Below are 19,390 nucleotides of genomic sequence, written 5' to 3'. Positions count from 1 at the left end.
CCCACTTAGGAGACCATTTCCCGAACTTCTTGTTTTTACTCCTAAGTGGAACACTAGACTTTTATACTAAATCACCAACATAGAAAGACCTAGGACGTACCTTTTGTTTATAAGCCCTCGCGACATATCTCTTTTGCACTCGCATGTGTTGATGTGCCCATCCTTTTTATGTCTAAGTTGTCAAGTTCGGCTAGCATCATGGTAAGAATAGATCCACTTACATTCCACGTCAACAATACCGTTAAATGTTGATGGATAAATTAACGTCGGGATAGATTTAGAACCAGATACAAACTATGTGCATTTTTGGGTAATTTTTAAAACATAGAATAGATTTGAGAAACATGTAATACCATGAGATATCTTGTGTAATTAGACCTAATTGAATTGTGTCTCCATCTTCTCCATGATCGAACTTTGACCCACTAAAAGTGTGCTCGTCGTCATTGATCGCTTCTTCTTTCGGTTGCTGGACGAAATCAAGCCTCCTCTTCACAAGAAGCTTCTCTTTCTGATCTTCCCTTGTTGGTCGGCTACGAGCCTCTCTATTTATCGTCACTGTTGTTCACGGTGTTTTTGCCATCTTAAAAGAGGTTAAGGATTTTTTCAAATGTTGGACCTTCTGCCACTTATTCTCAGGGACGTTTGAAAGTGGTATAACGGGTCCCTCTTTGGCTAGAACTCGTTGAATGATGGTTTGAAACTTTCCCAGTCTCTCTCTCATGCAACTTGAACTTTGAGCCATATTTCGATGCAACATATCAGCTCTAGAAGGGGGAGCTTCTCCACGACTTGTAGGTATGCTCGGGGGTTTATCTTTAGAGTAAACATCACGAGAAGCCCTGGTTTCTCTTCGTGTATCGCAGGATTTGTGCCCGACCCCCGAGCATTGCTTGGAGATGTAGCCTCAGCCTTGAAAAAAACCCCCATTGGCCTTGTGGTCTGTTTGTTTCAGCTCCTCAACCCTCGAATCAGAGCTGAACACCTGGCTTCAAGAACCTGATTGTGGGTCTCCAAGAGCCGTGGAACGGGCAAAAATCTCGATTGTGGATCTCCTCCACCGTTAGGTGCTTGTGACCGAGCCCGAACTTGACTAAGCCTGACTTAACAAGGAAATCAAAGGTCTCGTGAGTCTTTAAAACATTGAAAGTGTAGTATTTTACCTGGCCGAAGGCATTCGGCTTTTCATCCTTGCCGCCTTTTGCCCGAACAAGCAGTGGGCAACTCACGAGCTTGTCCATAATAATCTCGGCCATGCCAACTTCAAGATCCTCACTGTGCTCATTAAACACAGCATGTCCAGTACCTCGATTACCTCGTTTCCAATCAGCTTCTTCTTTCGAAAGTCTCCATAACTAGAGGGCTTGGAGGCCAAGTCGAAGAAATCCTGGAATCCCATGCCCTCAAACTTCTTCTTTAGCTCGAATTCAAAATTGATCTTTAGGAAGATAGGTCCTGCATCTTTGCTTCGCAATCTTGAAACAGGCAATATAATCCTCGATTCTCTCGTTCAGTCCTTGCACGAACCTTGTCAAGTCAACCAATGTAACCTCGGGTTGAGTCCTATGAAATTGTGCATGGAATTTGGCCTCCATCTCTTGCCAAGCTCTTCCCGAATCAGCCGGTAGGTTTGTGAACTAATTAAAGGTCGTTTCGGTTAAAGAATTACTAAACAAACGCAACTTCAAATAATCATTAGTTACTACAACGTTGCATTGGCTTGAGAACCGAGCTATATGCTCTATGGAAGATTACCCATCTTCTCCCAAGAAGAATGGACTAAAGTCGAGCATCTTGATGCTTGTTGGGAACTTATAAACTCTATTAATCCAATCGGGATGTGGTTTTCAATAAAGCGTCCTATTGACAAGTCGCGAGGCTAGCCCATACATCTCTTGAACCACTTGTTGGAGGTCATTCCGATTGAATAGATTGCTGGACATTATGAGGGGCCTGCCCCTGGGGCGACTGAGGATTGCCCCCTACGGGCTGAGCTGGTGGTGGTGGTGCATGCTGAGGCTGAACCTGAACTGGAGGCTGAGCTGCAACGGGAGGCTGAAGTACAACCGTGGGCGAAACTGCAACTGCTGAAGGCTGAGTTGTCGAATAAGGCGCTATGCTCGGCGCAATCTGAGTAAAGTAAGGCGAGTCGTGCTAAGTCAAGTATGTATAAGGGTCGGTTACATGAGGCACCTTCCCGAGTGTTGATTGTTGCAAGTTTGACTCGACATTTTGTTATTGTTGCAGGAAAGACGCACTCTGCGCTGATGGTTGACATGAAACTTGGCGGCACAGGTAACATCAACGTAGAAGGCACACTAGGCTTGGCTGTAGTGATAGTCGACGTTGTGGGCATGTTAGACATCGTGGTAGTTGGTCCATACGGCCAATAGGATGGATGGCACCACGATAGGCGCCAAGCTGCGGTTAGATGACCCATGAAGCTCGAAGCTTCTTGGCTAGAAGGAGACAGCACCTTAAGAGACTTATTCTTGAGCAATTTCGAGTCCTTGTTGCCCGTCTCCTCAGCAGTTTTCCCGCGATCAACCTATTGGTTTTCGATCCAAAGCATCAAACTTCTCTTTCATCCACTGCAATAAAGTGCTGATTCGATTGTCTAATTTTTCCACTACTCTTTCAATCAATTCGGAGATTTCAATCTTAAGACCAATAGGGCCGAACCTTACTTCTCTCTTTTCCTTCTCGAGCAAACGTCTTTCTTCTTCCTCGCGCAAGCGTCTTTCTTCCTCTTCTTAAGCTAAAGCCGCTTGCGAATGAGTCACCATCTTCATAACTTTAACATTTCCTTGGTAGAACGGTGGTCCCACCAGGTGTGCCACAAAGATGTTCACATCAAAATCGTAACATCACCTAATTGGCAACACGTGGGATTATCCAGGCATGCCAGGAAGCTGTTCCAATGTAAGTGACGTGCCATTAGCCGCCAACTCAAATTGTGTACCACGGCCTTCGGAAGTTTGCGGGATTGATCGATAACTAGGTTTAAATCCAAGTAATCATTCGTGCCTCAAACGATAACACGGCTCTGGGATTTAGCCGTTTGAATTCTTCACCAAATTTTCTACTCCAACACGAAGCTAAGTCTGAAGTTGATCAAGCGGCTATGGAGCCAGCTCAATGGAATTCGGCCAACAAACTCAACCTTGGGAGCTGAGCTTAGGATGGGTTCAGCTCACTCAAACAAGTTAGCCCGAACTTGAAACAAACTTCGGCTAGTGATGCCAAAGGGTGATCGATCCTCGTCTTGATGTCTGGAAGCTCCAAAGACGACGGTGATTTTGATTCACTGGGAATTGGTTGAAGGTAAACGGTACGAGAATTGAAAGTGTAGGTATTGAAAGGTGCGATAAATGAAAGTGCAAGAAAGGTAAAGTGCGATAAACGAAAGATAGAAGGAAAGTACGGGTTTGATTGATTAATATGTGGAATTTAAAAATGAACAAAACGACACGTATATATAGGCGTTTACAATGAAACCCTAGAGAATATATTGCAATTGGATACGCCATAATATACGATATCGGGATAAAATTCAAATAGGAAATTAACTATTAGCCTACTTAAAGATAAAATAACAAAATATATCGGAGATATATCCGACTTATATATTTGAGATTACACGAGATATTACATGAATATTGCATGCTAGTATGTTTGGTTTTAGAGTTAAGTAGAGTTGAATTTTAATTTTAATTGGGTTGTAATGATTGTATTGTTGAATTATGCGAAAAAGTGTGAAAAAAGTAATGAATAGTTGAGATAATTTAGTATTAAAAATTGAATTGAGTATAATGGAGTTGTATGTGGATTTATTTATGGGGCCCACCTTTTTTACTTTAAAGAGTTTATTTTTATTGTGTAGTGAGTAGAGTTAAATTTAGAGTTAAAATCTTAAAATCCGATTGCGAAACCAAACACCCTATTAATCATTGAGTAATTCTGCTGCTAAGGAAATTGAATCCCCCACCGCCTCAGTTGAATTCACGCCCATATACATGTGTATATACATACAATTTCCATTATGGGCTCACCTTACTGGGCTCTCTTCAATGGGCCTCCATTGGCTTAACACTTAGGCCCAAATCCAGCTCGGGCTGTCTTGATGCTCACAGTCTTCCTTCTTCCAATCAGTCATATCCCGATCCTTCCAAAACCCGGGAAATCATCGAGATACCAGAGCACGTTACGACTTGGCTATCTTTCATGGAATGCGGAAAATATGCGTAAACACCGATATTGCAGGCAAGCCCACGAGCCACTGTCCACTCTCATCTCGAATGAGGCCATCCACCCGCTGCACCCAAAGGCCAAATCACCCAGCAATGCCCTGTCCGTATTGAGCTTAACCCAGCCACTTAGTGGAGGGATCCACCGAATTAAATTCCACTCTCTTGGCTACTTACTCACCCGACATATCTTTTTCCTTCATCGCATGTTTTAAGTTTCATCAAAACAATATTGCGGGCTCAAGAATATGTTATTCTACATTCGCAATTTTATTTCCAGACTCTTCTTATATGGTTGATCAAAATTCTAAAGTTTGGAGAAGGCATTTGCAATCAACTAGGAAAGTCAGTTTTAATTTTCGAGTACTGGTTTACAACTTCATTTGTAAATCCATCTTCTTAGCAAGTTCCTCTTTCTCATACCGAACTAGCACCAATCGACTCGAGCTGGGACTACCTATGGTCAATTTTGTCCTTCAATAGGACTAGCCGGAGTAATCTTTGAGCTCGAGGTGTTACATGATAGTTGATTTCGGACGTAAAAAATTTCGTGCAGAAATTAACAGTGCGTTTGGTTTCAGAGTTAAAGTAATTGTGATTTTGATTGTGGAAAAGGACAAATGAGATGAGATTATAAATTTGACTTGGGAAATGTGTGTTTTTGTTATGTAGTGTGTTGAGTTAAAGTTAAAAGTTAAAATTTTTTACTTGGGAAATGTGTGGTTTTGTTGTGTAGTGCGTTGAGTTAAGGTTAAAGTTAAAATTTTGAAATTTTAACTTTGAATCCAAACGGAGCCTAAAGCATCAGAAAGTGCGGAGAATCAATCTGAGATAACGACTGTTCAGTCCCATGTTATGAATACAATACACTTCAAGCATTTGGTCACTCTCTTTTCAAGTGACAGTATGACACACAGGAAATTGTTACAACACACAAGAACCTAGCCTTGAAGCTGCTGCATGGTGTCTATACATTATTCTCCGTGGAATGTCAGAACAGCCAGATAAAGCCTAGTCTCCTCTATGTATCAAGCCAGTGTAAAGGAATGCTCGGCTGCAACTTTCTGTAGAGTCGTCTTATCGGGCAAGTCAGAGATTACAGCTTCAGGGTTCTCATGCCGTTGCTGGTCCAGGACCCGCCTGCCTTCGGGGTGACTAACAACCACTCTTGCCCCTACATATATATATAGACACAAATACGACCAATGTTTTCACGATCTCAAAGCGTTACAAAGGAGGTTTCCTTGTAATGTAGCAAACCGTTAAAGATTTTATGGCATTGGAACTACTAAATAATTTATCAGACTTAAAATTTTGATGCAGCCTGAGAAGAAAAATTGTGACGGGGTCGGTATGATTGAATAACAGAACAATACAAAGATGCAATTCATAATTCCCACATAACTACATTCCTTTCCATCTCATGCTACCAATAAAAATAGCAATTAAGGGTCCGCCAAATAGGCTAGTACCCATTCTGAATTAATATTTAACACCAGAGAAGTAATTTATAGCAGATGATAGTTACCTGGAAGGCATCGTTTGGCTAGTGCTTCAAAAATCTGGTCGAGATTGAAAGGCAAATAAGGCAAAAAGTACACGAACACGGCCTCAAGAAGGGCCCACTTCTCCGGCACATGTATCAGTTCACCCTGCCAGCACTTGACCTTGTCGTATTTCTCTTTGATAACAGCTAACACGAAGGGGAAGCCGTGGACAACAAGCAGAAGCTGGCACTCTGATGATACGACCAACCTATCTACAAACACTTCGGAGCTGAATGAGACCAAAACCTTAAGGTCGGTTCAACCTTCCCTGCAGACAATATACTGTCCATGTTCTGAGCATGAGTAGCATCAGAGTTTACGCCATCCATCTGAGAAAGGACCAGTCCTTCTCCATGAGTTCCTTGAAGTTAATGACAGAAACGATCCCCTCATTTGGAGCAGCAATAGCAGACATATGGGACAGGTGATGGAACTTTGACAGACCGAATGAGATCAAAACACATGAAGGGGAACGTTTACATTTTAGGTGACCATTCACAAGATGTTGTGGGCAAAGACGAGGCTGCGAATCGTGGGTGAGTGACGGGAGGAGGGTCAGTCACGAAGGACGGACGAGAGAACTCATGGAAAGGAAACTTCACATCCTTGTCGAGGCTCAATTATGGACAAGTATAAATCAGGCTTTGATCTGTCCTACAAACAATAACGATTGTCCATCACGATGATCAGTCTCCGGGCATGGTATCTCGTTCACGTTCCCTGTCGGAAAACAGACATCACCACAATTCCAACTCACATCACTAAATAACTAGAACTACGGGAGAGAGCAGTAAAACATACATTGCAATCGACATTCAACCAACCAAAAATTCAGCTCGAAATTCACGATTAAACACCCAAATGAAGCATCACTAAACATGGTAGTCATCTCAATCATGGTTGTAATACAGGGTTGGCACAAAGCATTCATCTACACAAACCGAAACCATCAGCTATCAGTGACACATCGCTATGACCAACAACGTAAAAGTCCAGGCAGGACCGAAAATTGTGAGAAATCGAAACACGAATACTAATTTCAGAAGCATTACAGCATAACCCACGAAGAATTATCAAAGTTGTGGCAAGCAGAGCTCGAGAGACGCAAGAAGAACAGTGATAATGGCGACTGTGTAAAGGGAGAAGACGAAGCTAACCTGCAGCGTACTACCGAAATGGAGAACACTGCCGTGCCGATTGGAGGGATGAAGGATTTGGAATGGGAAGCTTGGTCACGGGTCGGGTTCGGGTCACTTGCTTTCGGTATTCGATCAGTTGATCGGCCCATGAGAATCTATTGGGCCTATACGGCAGCTGAATTTCAGCATATGAAGTATTTTTCGGTATATACACTGGTATCCAAAAGCTCACTAGATCTTGACTAATCCAGTTGAAGTCGGATTGGCATATTAAGGGATAAAGTGTACGACCCGAGCAAGTGAAGTATTTGACCGGTGATGCTGATGCATGGTATGTAGTGCAATTGCAGAGCCAATTAGCAAACTAAATCAAAATCCAATTAAAGATAATATCGATCTAAAAAACTTTGATCTGAGTATCCCTAGTAATTTCTTTGACGAACTAAATATACTAATACGCAGTTTCTTTATCGAAATTGTCATGATATTCATGAAAATAGGATGGAGAAAGATGAATCATTAACTTAGGTGTCATCAATTAAATTACATCTTCTAATCAAATCTCTTATAAAAGTAGGTCCAAGGTTTCACATTGCCTCAGCAACTCGCTTTTCCTCTTTGGCTCTCCAGTTAAAGTGGTCATCGAGACATGTAATGGTAACTGATTGGACTATTTTAGAGCGAGATATTACAAGCCTTCACAACTGAAAATCAAAGTTTCTTTCATAAACTTATTGCGATGGTCAACTCAAATCCCTAGAAAAAGAGCAAACCTTTCAAATATTTCAATCCAGTCACGGACCCTCTAACTTTTTTTTTGTTTTTAATGTCTTTTCTGCACATGTCATATTCCAATTCATTTGTATCATACTCTAGACTGCGTGTGAGTACTATTGCATGCATTTGCGTACAAAGCAATATGATGAATCCGACAGTACGTACATGCAGTCGGCTGTATGATGAGTCTATTTTTTGTAGCACGATACAAATAAATCGAAATATGACTCGTCCATAAAAGACAAAATAGTGTTGAAGAATCCGTAACTGGAGTGAAAAAATTTCTCATTTTTGTAAATGCCGAGTCTCGAACTAATCATGTCCACCTTCTATATTTATATTTATTTGCATGTCATTTATGAGGATTTTACTTGGAGCCATTGACTAGTCAAATGATGAGAGCAAGTGCCATCAGCACTCTCTCTTTTTTATGAATAGTCGACGTGTGTACTTATAGATTCCAACAGATAATCTATTTAGTCTAGTGTTTGGGAAATTCTAACGGAAGGTTTCTAGAAAATCTACTTGAACAATCTTTTCCCATCATCTTCCATCCCATATTTTCTTTTTCCATTTTTTTTTCTATTTTTTTATCAATATTTGAGGACCTGAGCAAGAGCAACTGTCTAAATTGTTCAAGTTCACTTTTGGCGCTTTGACTGGATATACAAAAGTATTTCCCATAGGAAGACCAAGATCTTGGTTGTCCTCGACATCGCTTTAGCTTATGATCGGTCTAATATATAGTATTTAACGAGTAGTAAATAGATATCATAATCCTTGTCCTATATGCTTCCCCCATTTATAGCTGCACGGCTTGCCGGTCGAGCCTTAGGCCATAAAAATCGGGATTTTTTAGTTAGAAATAACAGTTCATGAAAAATGAATATAATGGCTTCAAAATAAATTTATACACATTCTCATGAGTAACAACTCTTAAAAATGGTAAGCTTAGGAGCCAACATATATTTCTATGCTTCTAATAAAGTCAACAAACATTTCTCCTTTTTTTACTTTCTAACGTCAATTCTGTGAAGAAAAGAAATTTAAAAATGACGTAATGTAGTGGCGTACGCCCTCGCCTGTCGACCTAAATGTCGTAAATTCGATACTACTAGAATCATTTCTTTATTAATTATTTAAAATTTATCTTTCATTATATTAAACTTTGAGTCTTTTTATAACTGAAAAAAAAAAGAATTTGCAAAGAAAAAGTCATGACACCGAAATTTATATATATTAATTCTCCATTGTCGCATGCTCTGTAATTCTGAGTCAATTAAAAATTAATATATAAATTCCCCAAGAAAAATCAATATATTGCCCTTATATTTGATTAGAAATGACAATCAATCAGTTCATTTTCTACTCTATAGACTCAAATTTCTGTTGTTTTTACTGAATAAAATCAGAGTTCTATAAGAGTCTATTAGAGCTAAATTTTCATGGTGAGTTGATTCGTTATAGAGATCAAATAAATAAATCATAACATCATAAAAGTCGAATGAATTCGGTTTTTGAGAGTAATGTCAGGCTTACACATCAACCATCTTAATAAATGCCCGAGATTAATGTAGCCACTTGTTGTCCACTACAGCCGGCACGTAATATCTCTAACAAAACCAGCTTCAAAAAATTAAGTCGAATGGAAGTTCCTACCATGGAGCTCAAAATTACTTTCATGCATTAATAATTGTAGTGGCCAACCCAAATCCCCAGAAAAGAGAAAACCCTCCAATGTTCTTGTAATGGAAAATCTCGTACTCATAAATCATGTCCACGTTCTAATTTTTATATTTTTAAAACTGCATGTTTTCGAGCAAAAATATTTAAAATTGCATATCATTGAGGATTTGACTGAGTCTGTGCCATTGACTTGGTGTAGGGTGATGAGAGCATGTCAACAAGTGTACTTGGATTCCAACATACTCTATGTAGTCTGGTGTTTGGCTTCTAACAGAAGATTTCTAGAGACACACATTCCCCACTTTTCATGAAGATCCAATCAGCTTTGTTGATGAAATTGGGAAACCTTTTCCTCATCTTCCATCCGTTTTCTTTCCATTTTCAGTTCTTCCGATATTCAAGGGCTTTAGCAAGATCTCTGTTCGAAATTGTTCCAGTTCATGAAGCTTTTTGATTGGATCTAGAATTTTCCCTGTGAGACAACTCGACATGACATTAGCTTATGACCAGCTTAGCAGTCATAGAAAAGAACAATGTATTTATTATTATGGTGCCAGAGGACATGTAATTTAACGTGGCATGAATGACTGCAGAATCTTATAGGCTTCACTTCCCTTATGAATTTTGAGTTAAGCATAATACATTCTTTAACTTTGACTACCATCAAAATAAAATGAATTATATTACCTCACAGCAACAAAGTATGGGCGGGCATGATTCAAGGATTACTCGAGTCAGTGGTGGCCGGTAAATGCATTCAGCGATTGATCCAATTAAAGGGCTAGACGTCGACAAGGAAATTGAGAAGCACTTCATTGGATCAAATATTATCCTAATTCGAAACGATCGAATGTCATATGCCCTATATAACCGGCACAAACCGATAAAGATCGAATAAGAAAATCTTAAATCGTCCTTCTCACAGTGATACAACGAAGAAAAACTTATTTTTGTCAAGCCTACACATCAACTATCTTAATAAATGCCCGAGACTAATGTAGCCACTCGTTGTCCACTACTACCGGCAGGTAATATATCCAACAAAACCAGCTTCAGCTATTGAAGGTCTGAGTTGCCTATTTCGAACTGGAAAAGTACTCGAATGGAAATGTTGATGTTCCTACCATGGAGCTCAACATTTCCTTCATACACTAAATTGTAATGTAAAATGGCCAGCCCAAAGCCCTACAAAAAAGAACCTTCCAATGTTCTGTAATGGCAAATCTCGTGCTTATAAATCATGTCCACCTTCTAATTTGTGGATTTTAATTTCCATATTTTCGAGTAAAAATATTTATATTGCGTTTGGTTTGTAAGTAATATTTTAAAATTAGATTTTAATTTTGAAAAAAGAGTTATATAAATGGTTATATATGATGTCCACTCTTTGACTTTGTATGAGTTATTTTGTTTTGTTATGAAAAAAATAGTATAAATGAAATCCACCATTTGATTTTGTATGAGTTATTTTATTTTATTGTGAATAGAATTAAATTAAAATGTAATTTTAACTATCAAACCAAACAAAGCATTAGAATCGCATATCATTGAGGATTTGGCTGAGTTTGTGCCGTTGATTTGGTAAAGGGTGAGAGCAATTAGTCAACATGTGTACTTGGATTCCAACATACTCTATCTAGTCTGGCGTTTCGCTTCTGACAGAAGATTTCTAGAGAGACATACATTCCCTACATTTTTATGGAAAATCCAATTGTAAAATGAGAAAATCCAATCAGCTTAGTTGATGAAACTGGGAAACCTTTTCCTCATCTTCCATCCCCTTTCTTTCCATTTTCATTTCTTTCGATATTCAACGGCTTCAGCAAGATCTCTGTTTGAATTTGTTCCAGTTCATGGATAGTTCATGAAGGTTTTTGATTGGATTTAGAATTTTACCTATGAGACACCCTATCTTGGTGGCCCTCGCTAACGACATGTCGAATTTAACTATGTGGAATATTATCCTTAGGGAGCTTTTTTTGGTTTGTGGATTGTCAAATTATGTGGAATGTGAAGATTATAAGGGAAATTTAACTATGGAATCATTTTATGTGGGTTAAAGGTCGAAAAGTAAGGTTATTGTGTTTGATAAATATATTAGATTGTGAAAAATGCGGGTGATAATATAATATATGATTTATTTCTAATATAATTACACCCTATAATTCAAAGCGATAGAATGTCATATGCCCTGTATAATCGGCATAAACCGATAAAGATCGGATAAAAAAAATCTTAAATTGTCCTTCCTCACAGTGACGCAGCGAAGAAAAATCAATAAAATTCCTTCATTATATAAATCCATGACCCACTACCCATGCATTTGTAAATTTAATTATTTGTTTGTTGCAAAATTTAATTATCGTTTTCTCACACCACGAGCAAGATAGGGTTGCTCAAACGAAGGATGAAATTCCAGAGTTGATGTAATATATTATAGGGTTAATAACAAAAAAAAGCACAAACTTTTCACGTATTAACAATTTTAGCACGAACTTTTTTCTCAATCTAAAAATGCACAAGTTTTCAATTCGATAACAATTTTAGCACGGCGTCAAATATTTCATTAATTTGGACGAAATCGAAGCCACAGATGGGCGCCGGTGACCCCAATCAGGGGTGATGGCTAGGGTCGTGGCTTAACCCGTCGGAATAAGGAGAATTCCCAATTAAGTGGATATATACACTAAACTTTAAGTGAGCAACATAGTAAGAAACATAGTAAGAAATTTAAGAGTTAACATAAAATTTAAGTAGATATATACAATAAAAAAATATTTCAAGGCCTTCTTTCTAAGTTTGAAGCTTTTGATTATTAAAAATTGTCAAGTGAGCAAAAATATTAAGAAATTTAAGAGTTAACATAAAATTTAAGTGGACATATAACAATATAATTTTTTCATATATGATAAATTTAAGAGTTAATATATAATTTAATTTACATAAAATAAATAATAATAATTACTTTAGAATTTGATTCTTTTTCTGCGGCATCGCGCGGTATTTTGCTCTAAGCATATTATATGAATATCCCTTCTAGCCCCACACTGCAAGACCAGAACAGGTGAGAGCCGCCAATGTAGAAGAACCAAACCCACCGGTCAACCAAACCACTCGCCGGCCCACCAAGCTTTACTCTCCGTTAACCTACCCAAACTCCGCCAATCACGACACGCCACGTCACATCCAAGCCAGTCAAAATATTCCACCCTGAAAGCCTAAGAAAATCTTTTTTTTTTTTTCGATGTCAGGAGAGAGAAACTTGCACGAGAAGGGACCGACCGACAACAGCCGACTCGGACCGCCCACCCTGCCACGTCACTGTCCAGAAGCCCATCACGTTGCTTCATCCATCTTGTCATATCCCGCCACGTGTCCCTCCCAACGGCTCATTTTCCGCTTAACCGCCAAACGGATAAACACAAATGCCCCAATTGAAAAAAGAAATTTCGAGATTGACGCCGAAAGATATAAATAAAAAAATTAACTAAATAATTAATAAAAACAAAAAAATTCCGCCCACTGTCACCGGCACGTATTCCCACGCGCTGGCGAGCACTAGCGGAGATATTTCCTTCCGACTATTCTCGTAGTTCCGCAAACCGCGTCGCCTTTTAACCTTTTTCGTCTTATTTACCTTTTTTTATTTTTTTCATTTTATTTTAATAATTCATATATAAATAGCAGATCTTGCCCGATTTACGCATAGCAGAAGGAGCACTCGTGCGTGGAAGACGAAGAAGGAATCGAATCGATCGAAGCAGCGGCAGAGACACAGAGAGAGAGAGAGAGAGAGAGAGAGAGAGAGAGAGATTTTCTCCGATCATCGTCCTGATTGTGAGTTCGGTTACGGATTGGAACTTCGGATTACTATTTCTGATCATCCGGCGTGGTGAAGCTTTAACCTCGATTTCGTGCGTGATTTGAGGGAGGAGAATGGCGATGGGAGAGGGCGTGAAATGCGGTGTGGCGGACGGGGAGTTGGATGAGATGCTAGGGTTTGGGTGCGTGAAGTACACGAGGGGCCTGGGGAGGAAGAGGATCGTCATCTCGAGCAATGCCGAGACGTCGCCGAGCGATTCGGCCATGGGAGCTCCTCTGAAGAGACAGTGCAGCGGGAGGCTCTCAGTCGAATCCGACAAGTCTGCTCTCGAGACGCTTCCGCAGGACATTTTGGTAAGTTCGGTTCCGTTTCTCGATTGATCTGGAAGCTTGTTGGGATGTTCATTAATGGAAACTAACTCACTCACCTGGGGATATCTCTTTTGCAGATTCGGATTCTATGTGGAGTGGAGCACGATGACTTGAAGCAGCTGATTCAGGTGTCGAAATCGATCAAAGACGCTGTAAGTTTAATCCCCGCTTCCTTTGTTGCTCCGTTGGTCAATCGATTGTTTGATTCGTTCATCGGTTATTGATCGATCTGGTTTTCATTTCGCCGACTGCAGGCTGTCATAGCGAAGCAATGGCACTTTGCCTACAAAACCCCTACCAAAACCCGTGCCTTCAGAACCTCAATTGACCTCGAGGACCCGAGCGCGTTCGATGATATTGAAACTCCAAAGGCCCCATTGAGGTGTTTCAAGCCCCGGCTCTGCAGGAGGAAGCTTGTGGAAATCTCGACAGTCCTATTCGATTCACCCTAGACCAATACAGCAGAGAATAGGTCCCGTCACTGTAATACCGATCACTCGAGGCCTTGATCGGGTTTGGTGTTTCTCTGTAGGTAAATTCTCTTTAGAGGAAATGCGAGGAGGTGCTGGGATATGAAGAAGGAGAGACCTCAGCTCTTTTTGTGGGTCCTTGCTTTACATGTGAAGATGGTGATTTATACAATCGGGGGGCCGATTTTCTTCAACTGGTTTCACTGAAGATCCGCTCGGTCTTTCTGAACATGCCACGGTGCTGTTGTTCAATCAATGTCTGTACATGTATGGATAGTTTAGGGAGATTTATAGATTGAAATTGTTCCATTTTTTGATGTAGTTGGATATGGAAGGGCTTCCCTAGAAGCTCCTCTGTTCTGATAAAGATGAGGGATGTGTACAGTTCATTGGTTAATAAGAATAGAGAGGAAACGTTCTCTGTGTCTGTCTATTTTTTCCTTCTGATCCTTGTTGTGCTGATTTCGATATTTGCTAAAGACGATTACGATCACTGCAAACCCAGAAAGACGATAATCACTGCCAGTTTAATCAGTAAATAGCCAGAGAGCAGAAGCTAACACCAGAACTGGAACGAAGACTAAGAACATAAACATAACTGGTAAACTGTCAGACAGAACTATGGCCCGACTCGATGACGAGGGAAAAGCAGAGACTTGTCCCCAGTCAAACTCAAGAACTCATCAGGAACAGCGCCTATAAAGACTCTCAAACAGAACTGTGGTCTGTCCCGACAACAAAGAAAGAGCGGAAGCTTGTACCTAATCAAAATCAAGAACTTACTGGGAACAGCCCTGATATACTCTCAGACAGAAGTATGAACCGACTCGACAGCAAAGGAAGAGCTGAAACCAAACTCGACAACAAAGCTAGAGCAGAAACTTTCCGAAACTAAACTCAGAGAAATTTTTATGAAAACTAAGAACACAGACAGTGCTGATAAACTCTTGGACCGAAGTATGACCCGATTCCACAGAGGAATGATAGATACTTGTCACGACTCAAATAGAGTTTCGTCCTGCAGGAGCGGGTTCTTCTGTCACGCGGTTGAGATTCTGTGCAGAGGCTGTACTGGCCAGCGCTCCTCGGGATACTCATAAAAGATGATCCTCCCCCTCTGGAACACCTTCCAAGAGACAAGCATCTGACAGATCAATGGAAGGGGATGTGGCATCCTCCTAGGGTAGTTCCTGATGGAAGCAATGAGGATGAGAGCTCCTAGGTTTGGCGTTCGCTTCAGGAAAAAGTCAACAAGCTCAAGCTCGTGCTTTTGGCAGCGAAATCCTATCACTCAGATGATCCTGAGGCGATTATACAACTATTGGATCTGCTCGAGCCCTTGCTTCAGGTACATTTTCCAATAAACGCTGCCCTGGAAGGGCCAACCATTGAGCTGCAAAAATCCCAAAGGGCAAGCAATTAACTGACATGATCAACACCGCGTTAGCAGCATATAAAGATATAGCCTAATTGATTTACGAGCTCACTCACATCAATGAAGAGCTTTTCGACACAGGGGCAGTTCATCAGGAAAAGAGCGATGTCAAAGTGATTGCAATAGATTGCGTCTTCCATCAGCAGCTGCACTTCACTCAAGAGCAGAAGGGAAAACTGCATTCTTTGAAGTGCTCCACCTTTGTAAGTCGGGCATAAATCCTAATGAAACATGTTTGCAGTTACTTTAGTGATGAGGACCTTTATCTTTAGTTCGTGCCGGTAGCCATGTTAAACAACAATACCACAAATACCGAAAGGAAAATGTGCCTAAGACCACCTCAACATAGTACCTCTACAAAGCTAGCGCTGACAGTGAGAGTACGGAGACGGGCAAGATCCCATATGATATCTTTGATTTGGTGGTTGAGTTTCAGGCCCCCAGGGGCCGCAATATTTAGCACGGCATCCCTCAGCCGGGCTATATTTTCAAAGCTGAAGCTTGGCAAAATCCCGGTAAAGTAAAAGGATTTAAGTGTCGGAGCATTGATTTCGATAAAGTAAAGACCAAGGCAATTGAGCACCCGCAATTCTCCGAACCTCTCAAGATTTTGGGCAAAGATACACAGATTTTGAAGTTCAGGCAGATTCACTAGAACCAATTCTTCAAGGAGCTTACAGTTTTGAACCCGGCTAAGATTAGATCTTCAGGACTTCTCACCCTAGAAAGAACAAGCGTCTCAAGGAGATGCAAGTTGTTCAGCGTCAAAGGAAAATTGATCTGACAAAAGGAAAGCTCAAGGATTCTTAGCGAATGAATGCTACTTAGATCGAAAGGGAACAAAAGATGGCTGGTTGCACCAAAGAAATCCAAATCGAGTTCTTCAACTCCTTCCAACATTGCAGTTTCCAGCCATTTCACAACCAATGGCTCCACACTGATCGGGTTGAGATATAAACTAAAGCTCTTAATGTTGGGACCTTGATGGAGTTCAAAAACTCTGCTAATTATAGCAATAAATTCAGGTCGACTATAACGTCTGGCAGTTGCACTGCCGAAATCTAGTCTCCAACAGAACAACCATGTTTTCCTATATCGTTTTGCCAAGACTCCGATCTGCAGAGCTTTTTTTATCGGTAACCATGAGAAAAATTATATTGACAATATCGGCGGGAAATTGAGCCATAACTTCTGTGTCATGGGCACTAATATTGCCACCATTGACATGAGAATCTTGTGTGTTGGACATGTGGTGGTGGGTTCATAATTCCCTTTCTTTCTTCTCTTTGAAATCAACAAGCATGAAGAAGGGCTTTCCTTTTCTCCTCTTATAAAGCCTTCATGCATATGGAAGCAAACATTGTTAAAATCTAGCATTTATAGGAGATAGAGCAAAGAAGACCTATGTTTTGATGCTTTATGTCACTATTCATTTATAAAATATATAACAATAATAATAAATGCCTTCTTAAGCTTTTATGGAAATATTAGGGTTTTCGGTTAGAATGGAAAAAAAATAGAATTACTCAAAAGTTTTTTGGGTTCTCTGTTTAAATGAAAAGATAAAAGTAGAATTAATAATTAATTCAAAAAATGTATGTGTAATTCTCATTAGGAAATTTTTTTTGATAGTTTTACATACAAGAAGATATGAATTTGTACAAGAAATTTATCGGTTTCTTCCTCGCCACTTTATTGATGAGGAATGACCATTTAAGATTTTCACAATCAAAAGTGACTTAAAACTAATAGGTTAGAAGCATTACAAATTACTAGATCGTACAATCGCGCTTCGTGTGGAATCAATTATATATAGATAATAAACTCACACGTGCACGTATACAATCTGCAAGCAACCTATTATTCTTCGAGCTAATTGTCATGTATCTAAGTTCATCAGACTTTCGCCTATGTGAAACACCATTTTTTTTTTTGCCCGGTTATATAGGGAGGCTTATAGACCTAGTACAATAAACTAGAAATTATATTAGCTAATAAACGGGCATAGGTGATTCCCAACGAGTATTAAATTTAGAACATTTTGATTACCAGGTGAATGCGTGCGTTATTGTGCAAAAAAAAAAAAGGTTAAATACATGAAAATGAAAACTAAGAAAAACATACGAAAGGCAACTGAAAGAAGGCGTGGCCGGAGGTCACTTATATTTGAGAGAGAAAGAGGAGAGAGAATATTTCATTGATAATTTTATCCATATGATTTCTTGACTTTTATTTAAGAGTAAAAAGCACTTTGCCCCATGATTTTTGGGGCTAGGCAGCATTTACCCCCAACCTTTGAAAATTTGTACGATGCCTCCCGACCTTTATGAAAAATAGGCACTTTACCCCGTTCAATCAATTTTCCAGCTAAATCGTGTCATGTGCTGTGCAGATGACATTTCTCAGGGATAAAATCGTCATTTTATCTCATAAAAAATAAAATTTAAAATTTTAAAAAGAAACTAGGGGAGGAATGGATAGAGGAGATCGAAATCGGGAGAAGGAAGATGTACGGGGACGTCTCAAGCTGCAAGACTTACAACTATGGAGACTCTACCTACATCCCTCCCTCCCGATTGAATGGTGGTTGCCCTATTCATTGATTCTTTCCTCTCCTGGTTTCGAAATTTTGGATCTTGGTGACGGTGGAGGGGTTCACTCCTACTTAGAGCTTGCCTTAGAGCATTGGCCTGATCAATTTGAGGGCTTTTGGTTTCAGAAACTTGGCCTTAGAGCATCAACCTCCTCAAATTTGTCGAACATCTACTGCTTAGTGGTAGAGATTGAGCAAACCGTTGGAGCTGTATACCCTTCTATGATCTCTATTAGGTTCTTTTTTTATTTAATTTTTTAAATTTGATTATTCATTAATTAGGTCAAATGACTTAATTGTCCCTCAAAAATATCACATCCTGGTTGCGTGATTGAATTTTGTCAGAAAACTGACAGGAGGGGGCAAAGTGCCTATCCTTTTGAAGATCTAGGGGTGCAGAGCAAACTTTTAAATATAAAGAGGCAAAGTTGCTTAACTCCAAAGGTCGGGGGTAAAATGCCTTTTACTATTTATTTAATTATTTTATCTGTGGACTAAAAGTAAGGGTAATTTGTTTTTACGGGCTCTTTAACTGCAAGGGGACATCAGAAGCTCCCTCCCTTTATATGATTTCGTGTGAGAAAGAGGCTCCCTTTATACTGAGTATATATGATTTCATGTGAGAATGGTTCTTTTAGTCATTGCGTATATTATTACAAAAAGGAAAATTACATCATATGTCACAACTTTCACCTTCTTTTCATGAGGCAATGGTTGTTTGGTTTAATATTACCAGCTAGGGCGGAATCCTTTTTCCCAAAATCTAGTACAACATCATCTTTCTGTAAAAAAAGAGAAGTTTGTCCTAAATGATTTCCATTATTTTTAAAAAATAATGCTAGAACATGCAGAAAGGGTAAAAACCATGCTATTTGGTGTAATTTCCCAAACAAGCAAAACATTCCTAGTTGGCCACCTTCTACAAACATGGAGTGCCACATCAATTTTTCATCACATTTTTTCTACAGAAAATTGATTTTGTGCTAGATATGGGAAATTTTTTTCGTACTAGCTAGAAATTAAGTCAAACTGTGTTATCTCATTAAAAAAAGTTAAAAACTGTGTTATTTGGTGTAATTTACCCTTATGAAAAGTTAAAACTTAGTCTACAGAATACAATAGCAAGCCTTGCTACATGATTTGATCTCATTTGATGTCAAGTTTTGCTTTAACGGTTTGTTTGGACGAACCTATGTTTAGTTATGGCTGATCAAGTATAAAGTCTTAGTTGGAATTGGTGCGAGTCAAAAGGTTGATCCAAGGTCTTGTTAGGCCACTCGGGGTTATGCATTCACGCAATCT

General features: G+C 39.6%; 2 protein-coding genes and 1 pseudogene across 2 annotated transcripts; 1 reads left to right on the top strand and 2 right to left on the bottom strand.

The window, feature by feature from the left end:
- Positions 1-5,058: 5,058 nt before the first annotated feature.
- LOC116206724 lies at positions 5,059-7,022 on the bottom strand (annotated as a pseudogene).
- A 6,070-nt stretch (positions 7,023-13,092) lies between these two features.
- LOC116208766 (F-box protein SKIP27-like) lies at positions 13,093-14,491 on the top strand. The gene is made up of 3 exons (XM_031542321.1): positions 13,093-13,572; positions 13,668-13,742; positions 13,845-14,491. The coding sequence occupies exons 1-3, from the start codon at positions 13,333-13,335 to the stop codon at positions 14,040-14,042; spliced, it is 513 nt and encodes a 170-aa protein (XP_031398181.1). The 5' UTR covers positions 13,093-13,332; the 3' UTR covers positions 14,043-14,491.
- Positions 14,492-15,378: 887 nt separating this feature from the next.
- Positions 15,379-16,395, bottom strand: LOC116209122 (FBD-associated F-box protein At1g61320-like). Its single transcript, XM_031542679.1, has 4 exons — positions 16,154-16,395; positions 15,848-15,989; positions 15,552-15,716; positions 15,379-15,453 (listed from the first exon to the last, which is right to left on the bottom strand). The coding sequence occupies exons 1-4, from the start codon at positions 16,393-16,395 to the stop codon at positions 15,379-15,381; spliced, it is 624 nt and encodes a 207-aa protein (XP_031398539.1).
- Positions 16,396-19,390: the final 2,995 nt, after the last annotated feature.

The sequence above is a fragment of the Punica granatum genome, chromosome 5 (genome assembly GCF_007655135.1).
Source record: "Punica granatum isolate Tunisia-2019 chromosome 5, ASM765513v2, whole genome shotgun sequence".
NCBI lineage: Eukaryota > Viridiplantae > Streptophyta > Magnoliopsida > Myrtales > Lythraceae > Punica > Punica granatum.
This window is presented reverse-complemented; position numbering and strand designations above follow the sequence as displayed.

What these genes read in the sequence shown, in the direction of transcription:
- LOC116209122 (XM_031542679.1), bottom strand. Translation starts at nt 16,395, where the DNA reads ATGTTGGAAGGAGTTGAAGAACTCGATTTGGATTTCTTTGGTGCAACC. An exon ending in GTAAGCTCCTTGAAGAATTG is followed by an intron (nt 15,990 to 16,153) that starts GTTCTAGTGAAT and finishes GCCAAGCTTCAG; the next exon opens with CTTTGAAAATATAGCCCGGC. An exon ending in TCGAAAAGCTCTTCATTGAT is followed by an intron (nt 15,454 to 15,551) that starts GTGAGTGAGCTC and finishes GGATTTTTGCAG; the next exon opens with CTCAATGGTTGGCCCTTCCA.
- LOC116208766 (XM_031542321.1), top strand. Translation starts at nt 13,333, where the DNA reads ATGGCGATGGGAGAGGGCGTGAAATGCGGTGTGGCGGACGGGGAGTTG. An exon ending in CGCTTCCGCAGGACATTTTG is followed by an intron (nt 13,573 to 13,667) that starts GTAAGTTCGGTT and finishes TCTCTTTTGCAG; the next exon opens with ATTCGGATTCTATGTGGAGT. An exon ending in CGAAATCGATCAAAGACGCT is followed by an intron (nt 13,743 to 13,844) that starts GTAAGTTTAATC and finishes CGCCGACTGCAG; the next exon opens with GCTGTCATAGCGAAGCAATG.